The following is a 16,193-nucleotide window of genomic DNA, read 5'->3' as shown; positions in this document are numbered from 1 at the left end:
CAGCATACATTTTTTCCTATTGATAATGCTATTGATGCAGTTTCTCAATTCCTTTGATTTGCATTTTTGAGATCTGAAAACACACACATTAGGTTAGGCTGTAATTTAGAAGTATCTCTGTGAATCCAGATTAATATAAGTATTATATGTTTCTGCTTTAGGTGTCTTGAGTTTAACTTTGTAACAGAAGATTTTCAATGTTAGTAGCATTAATAACACCTTCCCAAACGTCTTTGTATATACTTATACAAAAATTCATTTTACACTGATACTGACAATAAAATCATCTTCAGAATATTAATTTACAATAAATATTACCTATAGGTCATCTGCTTTCGTTAGTAATTGTTGCTTGAAGATCTTAAAGGAACAGTTCAGTGTAAAAAAAAAACTGGGTAAAAGTAGAAAGTTCTGACTGTTATGTTAAACATCAAGTCACACCAACATTTTTGGTTAACTAACTATATTGAAAACTTGTTTTACTTTTCACAGCCTATCTGTTTACCAAGTTTTTATTTTTATACTGAACAGTTCCTTTAAACCTGACTGTTTTATCAACCTGACCTGTCACTTCTCAACCAGTCAGTTATAGTTCATAATGGTACATTGCTGCTGCAAAAATACGAGCACCTCCTCATAGAGGAGCATGGTGGATCAGATAGGTAATGTAAAAACATTGGGCAAATAATGTAAGGATAGATTAGTTTAATTTCTGGTGTCAGCATCTCTTTGTTTAGTTAAGTCTGAAAGGACAATATACTGGAACACTTACCTCTAGAACAGGTTTATCCAAGGTGTGCAATGTAAGCAGTCTTTTCTTCTGCTTTATATGCAGTGTTGCTAAAGGATGTTGTGTTCACAATTCACACAGAGCAAGAAGAAAAGGAAAGCAGGCAAGCAAAAGAAAGGACACCAGGGAGAAGAATCCAAAGAAGAATTAAAAAATGAAATCGGAGCAGAAATAAATAAAGACTTAGAAAAAATGAAATTGTGTTCTGGCGAGGCACAACATAGTCTTTACTTAGGACCTCAGAAATCTCCTTTAGACCCTCACCAAGGACAAGTGGGGAAGGATCATTTCTCACCACAAGTTCAGAGATACAAAAAAATTAACAGCAGCGACTCTGAATATTCTGATGCAGAAGGCAGTTTGCAGAATAAAATAAGGTGTGATTTTAACTTCCTATGACCATATAAAAAATGTTATTCCTGTATTGGCCTCTAAAGTAAAGTAGTATTCACCATATTTTGTGTATTTTGAACTCTTTGTATATGTGCTCTGCATTTCTTTATAAATTGAAATGTTGGCTGCTTGGGGTATAGTGGGCCCATTGTTGTGTGCACTACTGCAAAAACTTGCTTCTGTGCTCACCTCTTTCAGGAAGCATTGCAGCAAGGTATTTTCCATCACCAGGAAAATATAACGGAAATTGTAAGAGCTCATTTATGAACACTATGTGGTTGTACTACAGGTATAGGATCCCTTATCCGGAAACCCGATATCCAGAAAACTCAGAATAATGGAATGGCTGTCTCCCATAGACTCCATTTTATCCAAATAATCCAAATTTTTAAAAATGATTTCCTTTGTCTCTGTAATAATAAAACCGTAGCCTGTACTTGATCCCAACTAAGATATAATAAATCCTTATTGGAAGAAAAACTAGTCTATTGGGGTTATTTAATGTTTAAAAGAATAAGGCATGAAGACCCAAATTACAGAAAGATACGTTATCCTGAAAACCCCAGGTCCCCAGCATTCTGGATAACATTTCCCATACCTGGTACAACGTTGTAAACGAGCACAAATGTTGTTAAGGGTACATAACACTTTCGCATTGTTGTGCCAAATTATGTTTGTTTGTTTGTTATGAAGAATTTTGCACAAGTGTGTCATTTCCAGGTTTTCCATAGCCGGCTGCATTAATAGATGCAACAGACTTACACCCTAACAAATACAGAATGAGTCCCAGTATGGGACTGATTAATGAAAAAACTTACACAATAGAGTTTTTTTTGACATCTTGGATGCTGCTCCCTTGGCCACGATGATGCGGAAATTCTTGGGAAAAAAAACACTGCAGTTAAATAAAAAGCATGGCAAACTGTCTGAAAATTGCACCTTGCACAGAGCAATTGCGGTCATGATTAAACCTTATAGTGTTGTTTGCTATGTTTTGAAGGATGAAAATGCATAAACACGCTAAGGTTACATTTCTTCTAGGTATCCTAATGTGCTGCTTATTCTGATTCAGTGTGTTTCAAACTGTAGAAAATATACTGCTCTGTAGTATACAATGGAATTCTTCAGACCGTATCTGTTATCTATTGTGTATCCTTTGTTGTGTACCCATGGGGGCAGCCATTCAAGCAATGTGTTTATATAAATTATAGTTGCAAACACACCAGTGTTACCAGTGCTGGGCAGCAGTACATTATATTGTCATTCCTTTAACACATTTTCATTTTTTGATGTTACTGTTCCTTTAACTCTCTGCTGTGCATTGGTAATAATTAAAAAAAATAAAAAACCTTTAGAATGCTACATTAAAGAGAAACTAACCCCTAAATATTGCAGATCTCTATAAAAGCAAATCACATAAAATAGCCCATATATAAAACAGATAAAAAAAAATAGAAAGTATACATTCTGAAGGTATAGTTTCCCTTAAAATCAGTTTTCTGTCATTTAAGGTCTTTCCAAGCCAAAGTTCGACAAGGTGCCTTATCATGCTTCCTATCTACAATAAAGTCCATTGAGAAAAAAGTTCTTTATGGTTATTGGTCCGCCTTTGTTCCAGATATTTCTGGCATAGGAAGTCCACAGTCTGTGTCTTTGATGACGATTGCACTTAAAGACAGTTCTCCAAAGGTATTTTGGAAATGCTATTCTTTTTAAAATATTCTAGTTGAAACCTTGTATAGAATGATTTTGTTATTTAATGTTTCTTTATTCTTGGTGATCTTATATTTCTCTGTTAGTTAAGTCACAGGTTATGACATCTTTGTCACAGCATATACAGGATGATAGCTGGCTTTGTGGACAGTCTTCCACTAGCAAACAAACCTCTGTATGTGACATTAGCCAAAGGTTTGAATCACTTAGGGGCAGATTTATTATGGTTAGAATTCAAATTTGAGATGGGAATAATCCAAACTTGAACTCAAATTCGAGATTTATCATGCCTGGACCCTGGGAGCAACTCAAATTTGACTATTCGCCACCTAAAACCTGCCGAGTTCATGTAGAAGTCAATGGAAGAGATACAGTGACCCATTTAAAGATAACCTTCCTAACATTCGAGGTTTTTTTTTTTTTTGGAGAAATTTGTCGAATTTGATTTGAATTCAATTCGAGTTTTCTTGTGGGTAATATTTATTCTAGTTTTAGACATTGAAGTTTTTTCTTAAATAAGATACTATTCAAATTTCGAGGTCATTCGAGTTCATCCGAATTAAAGTAACTCTGATAAATCTGCACCTTAGTGTGAAATGTTTCTGAAAATGTGATTGGACACCTTTACTTTTATACCATTGCGTCAAAATTGCAGCAAATCACAATTCTAATACATTTGAGCACATTTCCACTCCACTGTTGCATCAAAGTTGTGATATGCTGCAAGTACTTTATGCCAGCAGAAATAAGTGCAGTTGAAATGATCCTGACTGTTTTGAGTGTATATATAGGAGGTATTTATAAGACCTGACTGTGATTCCCAGGGTAGTGCAAAATAATAAAATATGATATGGACTGACCATGTCATTCTACAAAAAGACCATCCATGATCACTGTTACTGAACTGTGAAAGTGGACACCTATCAAAGATCATGCTTTAGTTATATGCCCCATGTGTGTAGTGTTTGAATGGCTTAAAGAAATCGTACATTACAAATGTCATTTACAAAAGAACAACATGGACAAATGATTATTGCCTTTTTCTCTTCCTTTAAAAAAAAATCCTTCACATTAATTTGTTATACTTAAAAATCTATCTATTTCTTGGTTAGGAAGCAAAATGATTTGCAAAATAGACTTATGGTTGTTAATCTTGTTTTTTTGTTTTAGACACGTGCATGTGCTCTGCAAGTTCTCTCTGCCATTTTAGATGGGTCTAAACAGTTTCTCTCTGTTGCTGATGATGCAAGTGACCACAAGAGGGCATTCACTCCTCTTTCTGTTACCCTTGCATCAAGCATCAGGGAGCTGCACAGATGTTTACTTTTAGCAATAGTAGCGGAGTCTTCTGCGCAAACTCTGACACAAATTATTAAGGTATGTATTGATATGTACTGCACCAAATGCAAATCAAATGCAGGTATAGAACCTATATTATGGAGTGCTTGGAACCTGGTGTTTTCCTGATAAAATCTTTTTACTTAATTTGGATCACCATACCTTAGTGTGCAAAAATCATTGTTTTGCCACCAATATTCATGGATTGATGCAGTATAGTTAGGATTAAGCACAAGTTACTGATTCATTATTACAGAGAGTAAGGAAATAGTTTTAAAGAATTTGAATTATTTCCGTAAAATGGACTCTAAAGTAGACAGACTTCTCATAATTCTGACCTTTTTGGAGAAATGGTTTCTGGATAAGGGATCCCATACCTGTACTTGCAGTAATAACAAAGCAAGCTATTCTTTTGGTTTGTCTGTTAGATTTATTAAAGGGGTTGATCACCTTTTATATGAACTTTTAAATGATGCAGGGAGTGATATTCAGAGACAGTTTGCAATGGGTTTTCATTTTGGATTTGTGGTGGTTGTTATTTATCCTTTTATTCAGCAGCTCTCCAGTTTGCAGCTTTAGCAATCTGGTTGCTAGGGCCCAAATTACCATAGCAGCAATCCATAGATTTGAATAAGAGACTGGCAGCAGCCCATTGAGCCCCCAGTCCGAAGTTGTCTGCACCCAGAGTCACTGTGTCAGCTGGGCGCAGATACATGATGTGGATTTTGGCTACAAAATGCACACTTCAGCATTTTGGCAATGAAATCTGCTCCATGTGCCAGAACTCGGACCAATGCATGGCTCCGAATGCAGGCACATCAGTAAGCTAAGGAGTGTTGGGGCTGATGTTTGTCCTGCATTTATTGGCAGACCGAGAATCCACCACATATGGCATTATTCTTAATGAATTATAAATAGCAGCAGTTTAGCAGTTAGACTAATGGACTATTTACTGGTTTAGGCTTTACTATATTTCATTGTTAATTAGTTGTCGATGTCCTTTACATAATTTTTACTCTACTGCAGTGTACATTCAACTACAAAGACATCTTGCATTTTCATCTTAAAATGTGTTTCCCTTGCTTTTAATGACAGTGCCTTGCCAACCTAGTATCCAATGCACCATATCACAGACTGAAACCTGGATTGCTCACTCGAGTTTGGAACCAAATTAAACCTTATATCCGCAATAAAGGTGTGTGCTTTAAAATAAACTTTATTTATTCATTCATTGTTGAGATTTTATTTTAAATTTTTGTTTTCCCAGCAGCAGAAAGTATATTGAAAGCATCTATTTCTCATTTAGCAGCAATTAGCATTTTTTGGCTGAGTTGCAATGTACTTCACTTTGAATCAGCCATCCTGGATAGGCAACCATTAACATCCAGCAACTTTATACTTTTTTTAAATTTATAATTCTTTTATTGGTTTTACAGTTTTACACTAATAACTATTAAAGGGTTCAGTATTGAGGAAGGAGGTGAAGCTTGCCTGGCAATATCTGTTATAAGTAAACTTGTATAGAGGCAGCTCTGTATTCACAATTCCCTGTATTGTCTGTTTTCAATTTTCATTCTGGGTCTTTTTTGCCCCATCCAAGTGTGTTTTGGGGCAATTGACAATATTTCTAGCCCCATGTCGGATTTCAAAATTGAATATAAAAAAATCTGTTTGCTCTTTTGAGAAATGGATTTCAGTGCAGAATTCTGCTGGAGCAGCACTATTAACTGATTCATTTTGAAAAAATTTTTTTTTTCCCATGACAGTATCCCTTTAATAATAATTAAGTGGATTTGATGGTTCTTAAATGTTTTCATAGTATGTACAAGTATGAGATCTGTTACATGGAAACCCATTATGGAGGAAGCTCCAGATTGCAAAAAGGCCATATCTCATAGACTCCATTATAATCTAGATTTTTTTTTTTAAAAAAAATTGATTTAATTAAATGATACCTTATTGATCCACACAAAGATATAATTAATCCTTATTGGAAGCAGAACCAGCCTATTGGGCATATTTAACGTTTACATGATTTTCTAGTAGACTTAAAGTATGAAGAACCAAGTTCTGGAAAAATCCATTATCTGGACAACCGCAGGCCCGGAGCATTTTGGATAACAGGTCCCATATCTGTATTATAATATGTCTGTTGATTGCTCAGATTTCAGCCAACCTTATATGTTTTTCTTTTTATAAACAGATGTCAATGTCCGTGTCTCGAGCCTCACCTTATTAGGTGCCATTGTATCTGCCCAGGTGTCTTTACCTGAAGTGCAGCTTCTTTTACAACAACCATTATACTCGCTATCACAAAATAGCGGGTCTGCTACTCCAAGTGACCCTGAAAGTAATAGAAAAGAATCAATGTTGGAAGGGGGAAAGAAAAATGGCCTCCATTCTGAACACTCCCAGTCTTGCTGGCTTATACGACTGTGCATCACACTAGTGGTTGAACCACGAGAAGACTCTTATTCAGATAGTGAACCCAGCTCCACACCAGCTGTCATGTATGAACCCTCTCCAGTACGATTAGAAGCATTGCAGGTACTGCTGAAACAGCACATTTTAAATATCAAGAGAGAAGTTTCTTTTAACATAATTTGGGATACATTCAATCTATAATTCTGAAAGTCATGTGACTTTAAAGCACTGAACATCTGATGGTAGCTGAATTTGAAGCCTAAAAGTCATGACTTTGATGCACAACCGAAGATGACAATTTATTCTCAAATGATTCAGTTTTTTGTTTTTTTTTCCCCTGAAATTTTAATACGCTAATAAGGATTCTGAATCTGACCAAGTCTTTTGTGGTAGATTGTTTTCCATCAAAAAATAACCAATGCCCAGCAATAATCCCTTTCAAAGGAAAATACGGCTTATTTTCTGTTTTGCAGGTATTAGCATGCCTTGTTAAGGGCTGTTTCAATATGGCACAAAGCTACCTAATAGAACTTGGTGAGGTGGCCTGCAAGTGTATGCAAGAGACAGACGCTTCAATCCAGCTTCATGGTGCAAAGGTAAGATTAATCTATTGTTTGTTTGGTTTTTTTATTATCGTTATCTGGAAAAGTCTGTTGTTTATTAAGATATTTATTGAGTTTTCCAGTGCTGTTTCTTTAAAGCTCTTAATAATTTTCTTAATTGCAGCTTTTAGAAGAGCTAGGCACAGGGATCGTTCAGCAGCAGAAACCAGATTCTATAGTTCCCATAAATCTGATGGTTCCAATTAATCAGGTAAGTTTTCTGCATTTTGATTATTGATCCTACCTATTAGGAACAGAAACCTTGTATAGCAGCACACAGTAGAACCCTCTTTTTACTGAAGAATCATGAAAAAAACAGAATCTACTTGCACAAAAAAAAATTTAATTGTGGTTCTACTGTAGATAGTCCTACAGGGCAAAAAGCTCCTTAAAATTGTACAATTTTTTTTTGTTTAAGTAGGGCCAAACAGATAATTAAAACAACACCTGTGCATGCCCCATTCATCATTATTTAATTACTAAATATGATTATTTCAGAATATTTACCTACTATTAAATCAGATTTAGAAACACTCATGGGGGTCTTTATGAAAGTCCGAATGTAAAAAACTTGGTAAATTGATAGTGTTTTTTTTTTTTATTTATTATGAAATCAGAATTATTAGTAGAAAAAAAAAAACACAAATTTTTAGAGATTTATTACACCCCGAGCATGGAAACAGTCTGAAAATCCGGCATCTCAAAACTGCTGAGGTTGTATATAAGTCAGTGGGAGAGGTCCCTATCCTATTTGGAAGTTTCTGTAGTCTGCACTGGAATTAGCCCAAAAATCCGACTATTTTGGACTTTTCAGGCAAAAATCTGAAAAACTCAGGCTTTTCTGGAAAAAGCCAGAAAAAATTGAGCAATTCGTATTTTCACTTGATTTTTCTGTGTTTGTAGCCAATCTAAGCTTTTTTAATAATAAATAAGGCACAATCATGGATTCTAGTTTGGTCTGACTTTTTAAATTAAAATAATCACAAAAATTTAGATTTTGATAAATAAGGACCCCAATGTATTACTCGATTAGAAATATACTTTTTTTTTTATTTTTTTTGCTGGCCATGTGTAGGCAGATAATATCAGCCAATCTTGAACATATTTCTAAAACAGGCCCTAAAACAAGCCAATAGAATCTAATTGAATTGCAGTAGATTCTATTTAGCCAGTTTGGTTAATGTATGTATGTTTGATTGCAATTGTATGTATAAGCATTTATTGGCTAAATGGATTTCCTCGTGCCCTGAATGTTCTGGCAATTTAGCTGACTGCTGCAAGAGTAGATCTGGACCATAATTTGACAAATTACTTTTCTATTTGGTTTGAACAAGCAAATCTTCCTGTTAAATTGCATTTATTTCAGTGACTATTGCTCTAACAATTCATTCTTCAGAGTGCTGTGTAAAGTGTGGCTCTGCAATAGCTATGCCTCCATTTTGTGTTATTATGGGAAGAGGAGAGATGTTCATTGCTTGTCCATACATATCCATTTTCCTTTCCACTCGGACAGGAACACAAGATGTTTAAAGGAAAATGGATATGTATAGGACCTGAATGCTCAGGACCTGGGGTTTTCCAGATGAGGGATCTTTCCGCAATTTGAATCTTCATACATTGTCTATTAGAAAATCATGTAAACATTAAACCCAATAGGCTGGTTTTGCTTCCAATAAGAATTAATTATATATTCGTTTGGATCAAGTACAAGCAACTGCTATTATTATAGAGAAAAAGGAAATCATTTTTTAAAATTCGGATATAATGGAGTCTATGGGAGATGTCCTTCCGTTGTTAAAGGAAAACTATACCCCCCAAACAATGTAGGTCTCTATTAAAAGATACTGAGTAAAACAGCTCATGTGTAAAACCCTGCTTCATGTAAATGAACCATTATCATCATAATATACTTTTTTAGTAGTATGTGCCATTGGGTAATCATTAATAGAAAATTGCCATTTTAAAAAATAAGGGCCGCCCCTGAGATCGTACGATTCACTGTGCACACATACAAACCACATGTAAGGTCACATGAGCCAATTAACAGACCGAGTTCTGCCTTTTGCTTCCTCACTTCTTCCTGTTACAGTTAGAGTTGTAGTATTTCTGGTCAGGTGACTATGAAGATTTTCATTCATCCAGGTCATGGTATATCTAGTATAGGTCAATCTAAAAACAACTGGACTTGCTGAGTAATCAATGAAGACGTTTCACTACTCATCCGAGCAGCTTCTTCAGTTCAACTGAAGAAGCTGCTCGGATGAGTAGTGAAACGTCTTCATTGATTACTCAGCAACTCCAGTTCTGGTCAGGTGATCTCTGAGGCAGCACAGATAGAGTCACGAAATGGTGGTTCAAGGCAAGGGATTTCAAAGAGCAATATTTATGTAAATATATATTCCAGTTTGGTAAGATTCTTTGATATGTCATTCAATTTGATATAAACTATCTGTTGCTTAAGTATTCATTTTGGGGGTATAGTTTTCCTTTGAACATGAAAAATACTTTTTTTTAAAATTTCAATGTCTCTCTTTTAAACTTCAATAATACATTTAAATGTTTAGAGATGTTGCTAAAACACAGTAGTAATACTTGTCTTTATTGGTTTATTTCATCAGGCTGTAACATTTTGGAATATGATTTTAAATGGCCCCTTGCCTGCAGCACTGCAAAATGAACAGCATCCTACTCTTCAGACAAGTGCCTGTGATGCTTTGTCATCGGTTTTGCCAGAAGCTTTCAGCAATTTGCCAGTAAGTAAAATTATAAAACAAATTCAATACTTTCAGTTATTTGTGAACATGGTAAAGAACACATTTATGCCTGTAGTTTTCAGGATCTTTTCTTGCTGTTTTTTATTACATGCCTATTCTAGCACATGGAATAATACTGACAAAAGGCTAATATTAGTATTTTACTAAAGTGTAGTGATTTTTTTCTGGCAAATTATAAATGTTTGGTATACAAATGATAGGTTATCCGTGTCAGTTAGTGCTACAATCTGATCAGATTATTTAACCATAACTACATGCAATTGCAGAATGATCGCCAGATTCTTTGCATAACCCTGTTGCTGGGTTTGAATCACAGTGAGAATCCACTAGTAAAAGCTGCAGCTGCCAGAGCACTTGGAGTTTATATTCTCTTTCCTTGCCTTCGGCAGGTAGGTATCACATTGTCTCTAAATTATATTACAATTTGCTATTACATCCTATTAATAATACTGTATATCTATTCATTTGGATTTAGTGGCTTAAATATTCAATGCTTTGATGTGTACATAAAAGTCATATATATAACCTGTAAATCCGAATGTTTGTATAGGATAAACAGTGCGTTGTTTATCTTCACTATCCCTCTCACAGCATCTGTTTCTCTTCATTCTGTCTTCTTGCAGGAGTTGAGTGTCAGATATTCATTGACAGTTAAATCCAATATAACTTATATGGGGGCTCCTTTCCTAGCAGAGGAATTAGAGCTCACTCAAAATGTAACAAAATAACTGCCTTTTGCACAAATTCTGCATTTAGAGGGACATGATGTCTGGTGATTTTAAAAGTGTGAGGTCTAATACATCTTCTAGGCAAAATGAGCCCCCCTATAAGATATATTGGATCTAACTGTCAATGAATATCTGACACCCAACTGCTGCATGAAGAGAGAATGAAGAGAAACACATGCTGAGAGAGGAATAGTGAAGATAAACTTGATTATGTCAGAGACAGTACAGAATTTTTAATTAACTGTAGAAAAAGTCTTATTTCAGTGTGATGAATAGGGATGAGCGAATTTGACCGATTTCATTTCGCCCAAAAATTTTTTTGACGCGTGTCTTTTTATATTGACGCACGACACCATACAAGTCTATGGGCGTCATTTTTTCGGCGAAACAAGGCGAAAAAATTCACCCATCCCTAGTGATGAAGCATATATTCCATTGTCATTTTTGCGATAGTGCCCCCTTAAGTAGTGATGCACCAAATCCACTATTTTGGATTCGGCAGAACCCCTGAATCCGTTGTGGAAGATTTGGCCGAATTCGAACTGAATCTGAATCTTAATTTGCATATGCAAGTCAGGAATAGGAACCATGTGCTCAGTGTGCAGTTAAAATGTTTTTACTTTCTTGTTTGGTGAAAAGTCACATGATTTTAAGGATTTGGTTTGGCCAGGCACAAATTCAACATCAATTGTGGACAGTTAAATCTCCCAGTAACAGGTCATTCATGCTAGTATTCATGACCTTCAAGTTACAATACTAATGGACAGCTTTAAAACACAATTCAGTAATCTACAGTGCAGCCGTAACTGGGACATAAGCATTATGTCCAGTTAATAATAGTGCTGATATAAACCTGATGCTGCCTGGACAGGACTTTCAGTTCAGCTTCCAGTGGACACACTTGCTTTATGTCTACCAACACCTAACAATTAGGTTATAGGTACATTAACCTCTGAAAAGGGATCTTGTCTGAGAGAGGCTGATTAATAAATGTATGGGAATGATTTTGCAAATACATAGCAGATTTAGAACAATTATTTTTTTTGTCTGGATGATACAATTGGCTTGGAAGTGGCTTGGAATACAAATGCATCCAGCAGTGATAAGTAAGTGGTGTGCTGCAAGAAAAAGTTGTTGCTGAGATTTAGAGAGAGTACCGTAGGCAAGAGCTGTGTTAGAGTAAAGGTTTGTACTTGATCTTAACTAATGCAATTGTCTCCCTTCTGTTCCTTTCCTCTGCAGGATGTCATGTTTGTGGCCGATACGGCAAATGCAATTTTAATGTGTCTCAGTGATAGATCTCCAAATGTTCGAGCCAAGGCTGCCTGGTCTTTGGGAAACCTTACAGACAGTCTTATTGTTAACATGTAAGTTCTGTAGTTATTTGGACAAACTTAGTTTAGAAGACTACACTGATCATTTATACTTATGTACATGCCAATATTTTTTTTTTTTTTGTGAATTCGATAGTCTGCATAGTTATTCCCAAGAGTGGCCAAAAGTAATTAGCCTTTCTATATTTATCTTTTAACCTGGCAAATAAATCAGAGATCTTAAGTTATTTTTGTGACATATTTTAATTACAATACTTGTCTGCTTCTCGTTTACAGGGAAGCAATGGGACAAAGTTTCCAAGAGGAATTTTCAGACATGCTCCTGCTAAAAATGCTTTGGGCAGCAACTGAAGCATCCAAAGACAAAGATAAGGTACAAAATAAGCCTTCGACCTTACACTGGAATGTTTGTTGTGAGACTGATGATTTTCTATTTAGCATTTTTTACTGCTTCTGCTTGTGGGACTGATATAGTTTTTGTTGTGCCCTCTTGTTTCTTGCACTTACTGTGTCATAGAATGATGTAGTTAAATGGAATAAATGCGCATAGTATGGGATTAGACTATTTAGCTGTTTGCATTAAGATCTTAAGTATTTGTTTGCAGTTGGCTCTGTTAAGATGTGAAAATGCAAGTTTTATTTGCTCTGTAAATATTCAGATACTTTGTTGGACTACTAGTTGGTTTCACCCTGCCCAAGAAGTAGTCCATAGTCTTGCAAAGTAAGGCTAGTGCCACATAAGACTGATTCTTGGCCTGTGTATAAACACAGGCTGGGAATCAGCCGTTTGTTGGCCTCTGCCCACTCCTGTGTCTGCATTTACAGACACTGTGTTAGATTGGGTGCATACACACAGACCACTTTATGCAAAAATACACACTCATGAGTTTCCACTCCAAAATCTGGTCCGTGTGTCTGCACCCAGGCCATTGCAATGCTTTTGAGTGCAAACACAGGAGTGGGCAGAGGCTAGTGGATTGGCTGGCCCTGTGTGGCATTAGCCTAAAGGCTTTTATTTTTGATACAGAAACCTTAAAAGGTTCCTGTAACTAGTTAACTTTATTAGCTATTTGTCAATCAATTAATAGACGATACTGGATTTATTCCAATATGATATCTTGCACTTTATATGCTTAATGCTGCTTCTCTCTATCTGTATGTTTGAATTGGTAAAACCAATCTTTTTGCACACTACTGTAGTTCAACTAAACAAACAGGTTAAATAGCTGGCACAGGGTAAAAATACATAACCCATTATGTTCTACAGAGCTTATCTGCTATTTAACCAGAGCCTTTTTCATTTAAGTGGCTGTCCCCACAGCTACACAGCAGCTTATTTATATAAACTATAATTGTGTTTCTAAAGCAACCACAACAGTTTTACCAGTGCAGGTCAACAACAGTAAATTGTATTTTAATTTATGGCATTACTGTTCCTATAATATGTTTTCACATACAAAAAATGTGCTTTATGGTGCTATGTAAATAAAAAGGGCATTTTCTATTCTTTGCAGTTTTTATCTTAACCGTGCATAATAAATTATACCGTTATTTTCTAAATCCACCGTTACAAATAATTTGCATGCTGTTATCTTCTTCTTATAACTTTTCCTAGGTGAAGAGCAATGCTGTTCGTGCCTTGGGAAATCTGCTGCATTTTTTGCAGCCTTATCATATTGTAAAACCAAGGTTCTGTGAGAGCATTGAATGTGCTATACAGGCTCTCGTTTCAACAGTTCTAGGAGATGGTACCATGAAGGTCAAATGGAATGCTTGCTATGCATTAGGGAATGTGTTTAAAAATACAGCCTTACCACTTGGTAAGTATAAGTTTGTATGTATGAACTATAGGCCTTTATTAAATGGAGAATTTCCTTGGGAAAAATTAATTGTTTCCTAAAGGACCAGTATACCTTCATTTTAGTGATGCACTAGGTCAGAATTTATTTGACATATATATAGTGTGTAAGCATAATTATTTTCTATTTTATTTTTTTATTTTAATTTGTGGTGAAATAATGACATTTCTTTTTTGTAGGGAAAGCTACATGGACAGCGGCTGCTTACAATGCTCTTACAACTGTTGTGAAGGCCTGTAAGAATTTCAAGGTCCGCATAAAATCAGCAATGGCTCTTTCCATACCTTTTAGCAGAGAGCAATATGGAAGCACAGAACAATATTGTGATATTTGGAATGCATTGGTGACAGCACTGCAAAAGAGTGAGGATACTGAAGACTTTCTGGAGTTTAAGTATAGCGCTAGTTTACGTGAACAAATTTGTCAGGCATTGATACATTTGCTAAGCTTGGCCAGCCAGGAAGACTTGCCTAGAATTAGGAAAACTCTGCTGGAGAAAGGGGATTCAATCAGAAATTATGTATTGCATTATGTGAAATCAGAAGTCCAAGGGGATGAATCACAGAGAGAACATCAAGACAGAGGCAAAATGCTTCAAAGAGCAATAGAACATATAAGGGGTTTTGAGGAACTGCCTGGAAGCAATAAAGGTCTCATTGAAGTGGCTTATTTTGAAGCCATTTTAGTGAGCTGTGACAAAGAAATGGAAGCATTGTAACCAATACTACAACTGCTGTCTTGAGCAAAGTCCTCCTCACAGATTTCTTTAAATAATAGAGTTTAAAGTAATTGTAAAGTCATTTATTTTTGTTTTCCTCTTAGAATGATTGAAATATTAACTAAATACTAAATATCTTCCCTAAACTGCACATTGTCGTTTTTTCATGCAAACACGACTTGCTTTTAAAAAATAACACAGTATTTGGGTGTTCTAAATAGCTCATGTTAGATCAGTGGGGCCCCAAATTGTGGGGCTGGTCCTGCGATTTGGGGCCTGGCATTAATAGTGCTTTAGGTAATAATTAGTCAGAATGCCTAACAGCTCTTTTAAATACTCCCAAGAGTCTCACTTAAGGTTATTTTGAGTGAGCTTTGAGGTGAATACTTATATTCTACCCTAGTTCTTGAAACTATGGTTGACTATGGTTGTTTTTAGATTATAGTAGATCCTGATAAAAGTAGATTTCTCTTTTCCTAGCTCCTTTATGAAAAGGAACTATAGCAAGAAAGATATATATTTTATAATTGAACCATTATGCATATACCAGTCTTTCCCTGTTCACCTTTGTTTCCATTTGCACATTTTGCATTGGTTTAAATGACACAAACAGGATACTAAGGCAAAATCAAATGTCTGTCTTTTTTGACGGCCTTAACTTAATGACTGATATGTCGCAATGAAATGAACTCAAAGAGGAGGTTGAATTACGCAGATGAGCTAATTATATGAGGTGATCACTGAGCAGGGAGAATTTTTAGTGCAGGTTCAGAGTCTAAACTCTGTAGGGGTTCATTATAAAACTGCTGAGATGAGCACTTGGAAAAAAATGTGCCTGAGCAGTCACCCATAGCCTCTATTTTCCTTCATTTTTTTTAAATACCCATTTCAACACCTTGTACTATTGTTAACTTACATTAAAAATGTGCATTTTAGCTAAGCACCCGTTTTTATTATTTTTCTGCAAAGGATGAAAGCTTTTTTAAAAATGGTATTGTTTCATATTATAATTTTTATATGCTGGTTGAGAAGCATGGAACTACGAAAACCCTTTGTACTGGCAGCATTTCTGCCACGTAAGGTCAGTTTGGGCACTACATTGGTGCCAGGGAAAATGTTACTCTTCACATCCTGGATATGAATGTAAAGACACAAAACCTATATTGGGGTACATGAAAGGATGTATTATGCATTATGCAGAACACTTGGACCATGGGGTTTCAGAATAATGGATCATTACACAGCACAAAACATCATGCCTTAAAGGACAAGGAAAACCCCATACATTGGGGGGGAAGGGGGGTACCAATATGTTAACAACCCCCTATGAATGTTAATCCAAAATACATTTTCTTCTAGATCTGTATGGGTTTATGCTGACCAAGGACTGTGATTTTTTTTTGAATGAAAAATATAATCTGTTAAATGTTAGTTTTAGTAGGACACCATGGCAAATGATCATTCAGAATAACTGGTTTCCAGATAATAGGTCCCATATCTGTAATGCGCCACAAGCCCTG

The 16,193-nt window shown here is 35.6% G+C and overlaps 1 protein-coding gene across 2 annotated transcripts in view; it reads left to right on the top strand.

Moving 5' to 3' along the window:
- The window catches only part of heatr6.S (HEAT repeat containing 6 protein S homeolog), a 30,613-nt gene extending 15,000 nt beyond the window's left edge, over positions 1–15,613 (top strand). The window contains exons 8-20 of one of the 2 annotated variants that reach the window (XM_041582972.1): positions 872–1,167; positions 2,695–2,872; positions 4,067–4,273; positions 5,330–5,429; positions 6,438–6,781; positions 7,132–7,254; positions 7,385–7,471; positions 9,879–10,013; positions 10,301–10,423; positions 12,005–12,129; positions 12,373–12,469; positions 13,712–13,916; positions 14,135–15,613. In XM_041582972.1, coding sequence (XP_041438906.1) covers positions 872–1,167; positions 2,695–2,872; positions 4,067–4,273; positions 5,330–5,429; positions 6,438–6,781; positions 7,132–7,254; positions 7,385–7,471; positions 9,879–10,013; positions 10,301–10,423; positions 12,005–12,129; positions 12,373–12,469; positions 13,712–13,916; positions 14,135–14,673 — 2,559 coding nt within the window. In that variant the 3' untranslated portion in view covers positions 14,674–15,613. 2 annotated transcript variants of the gene reach the window in all.
- The last annotated feature ends 580 nt before the right edge of the window (positions 15,614–16,193 follow it).

This window comes from Xenopus laevis, chromosome 2S (genome assembly GCF_017654675.1).
Source record: "Xenopus laevis strain J_2021 chromosome 2S, Xenopus_laevis_v10.1, whole genome shotgun sequence".
NCBI lineage: Eukaryota > Metazoa > Chordata > Amphibia > Anura > Pipidae > Xenopus > Xenopus laevis.
This window is presented reverse-complemented; position numbering and strand designations above follow the sequence as displayed.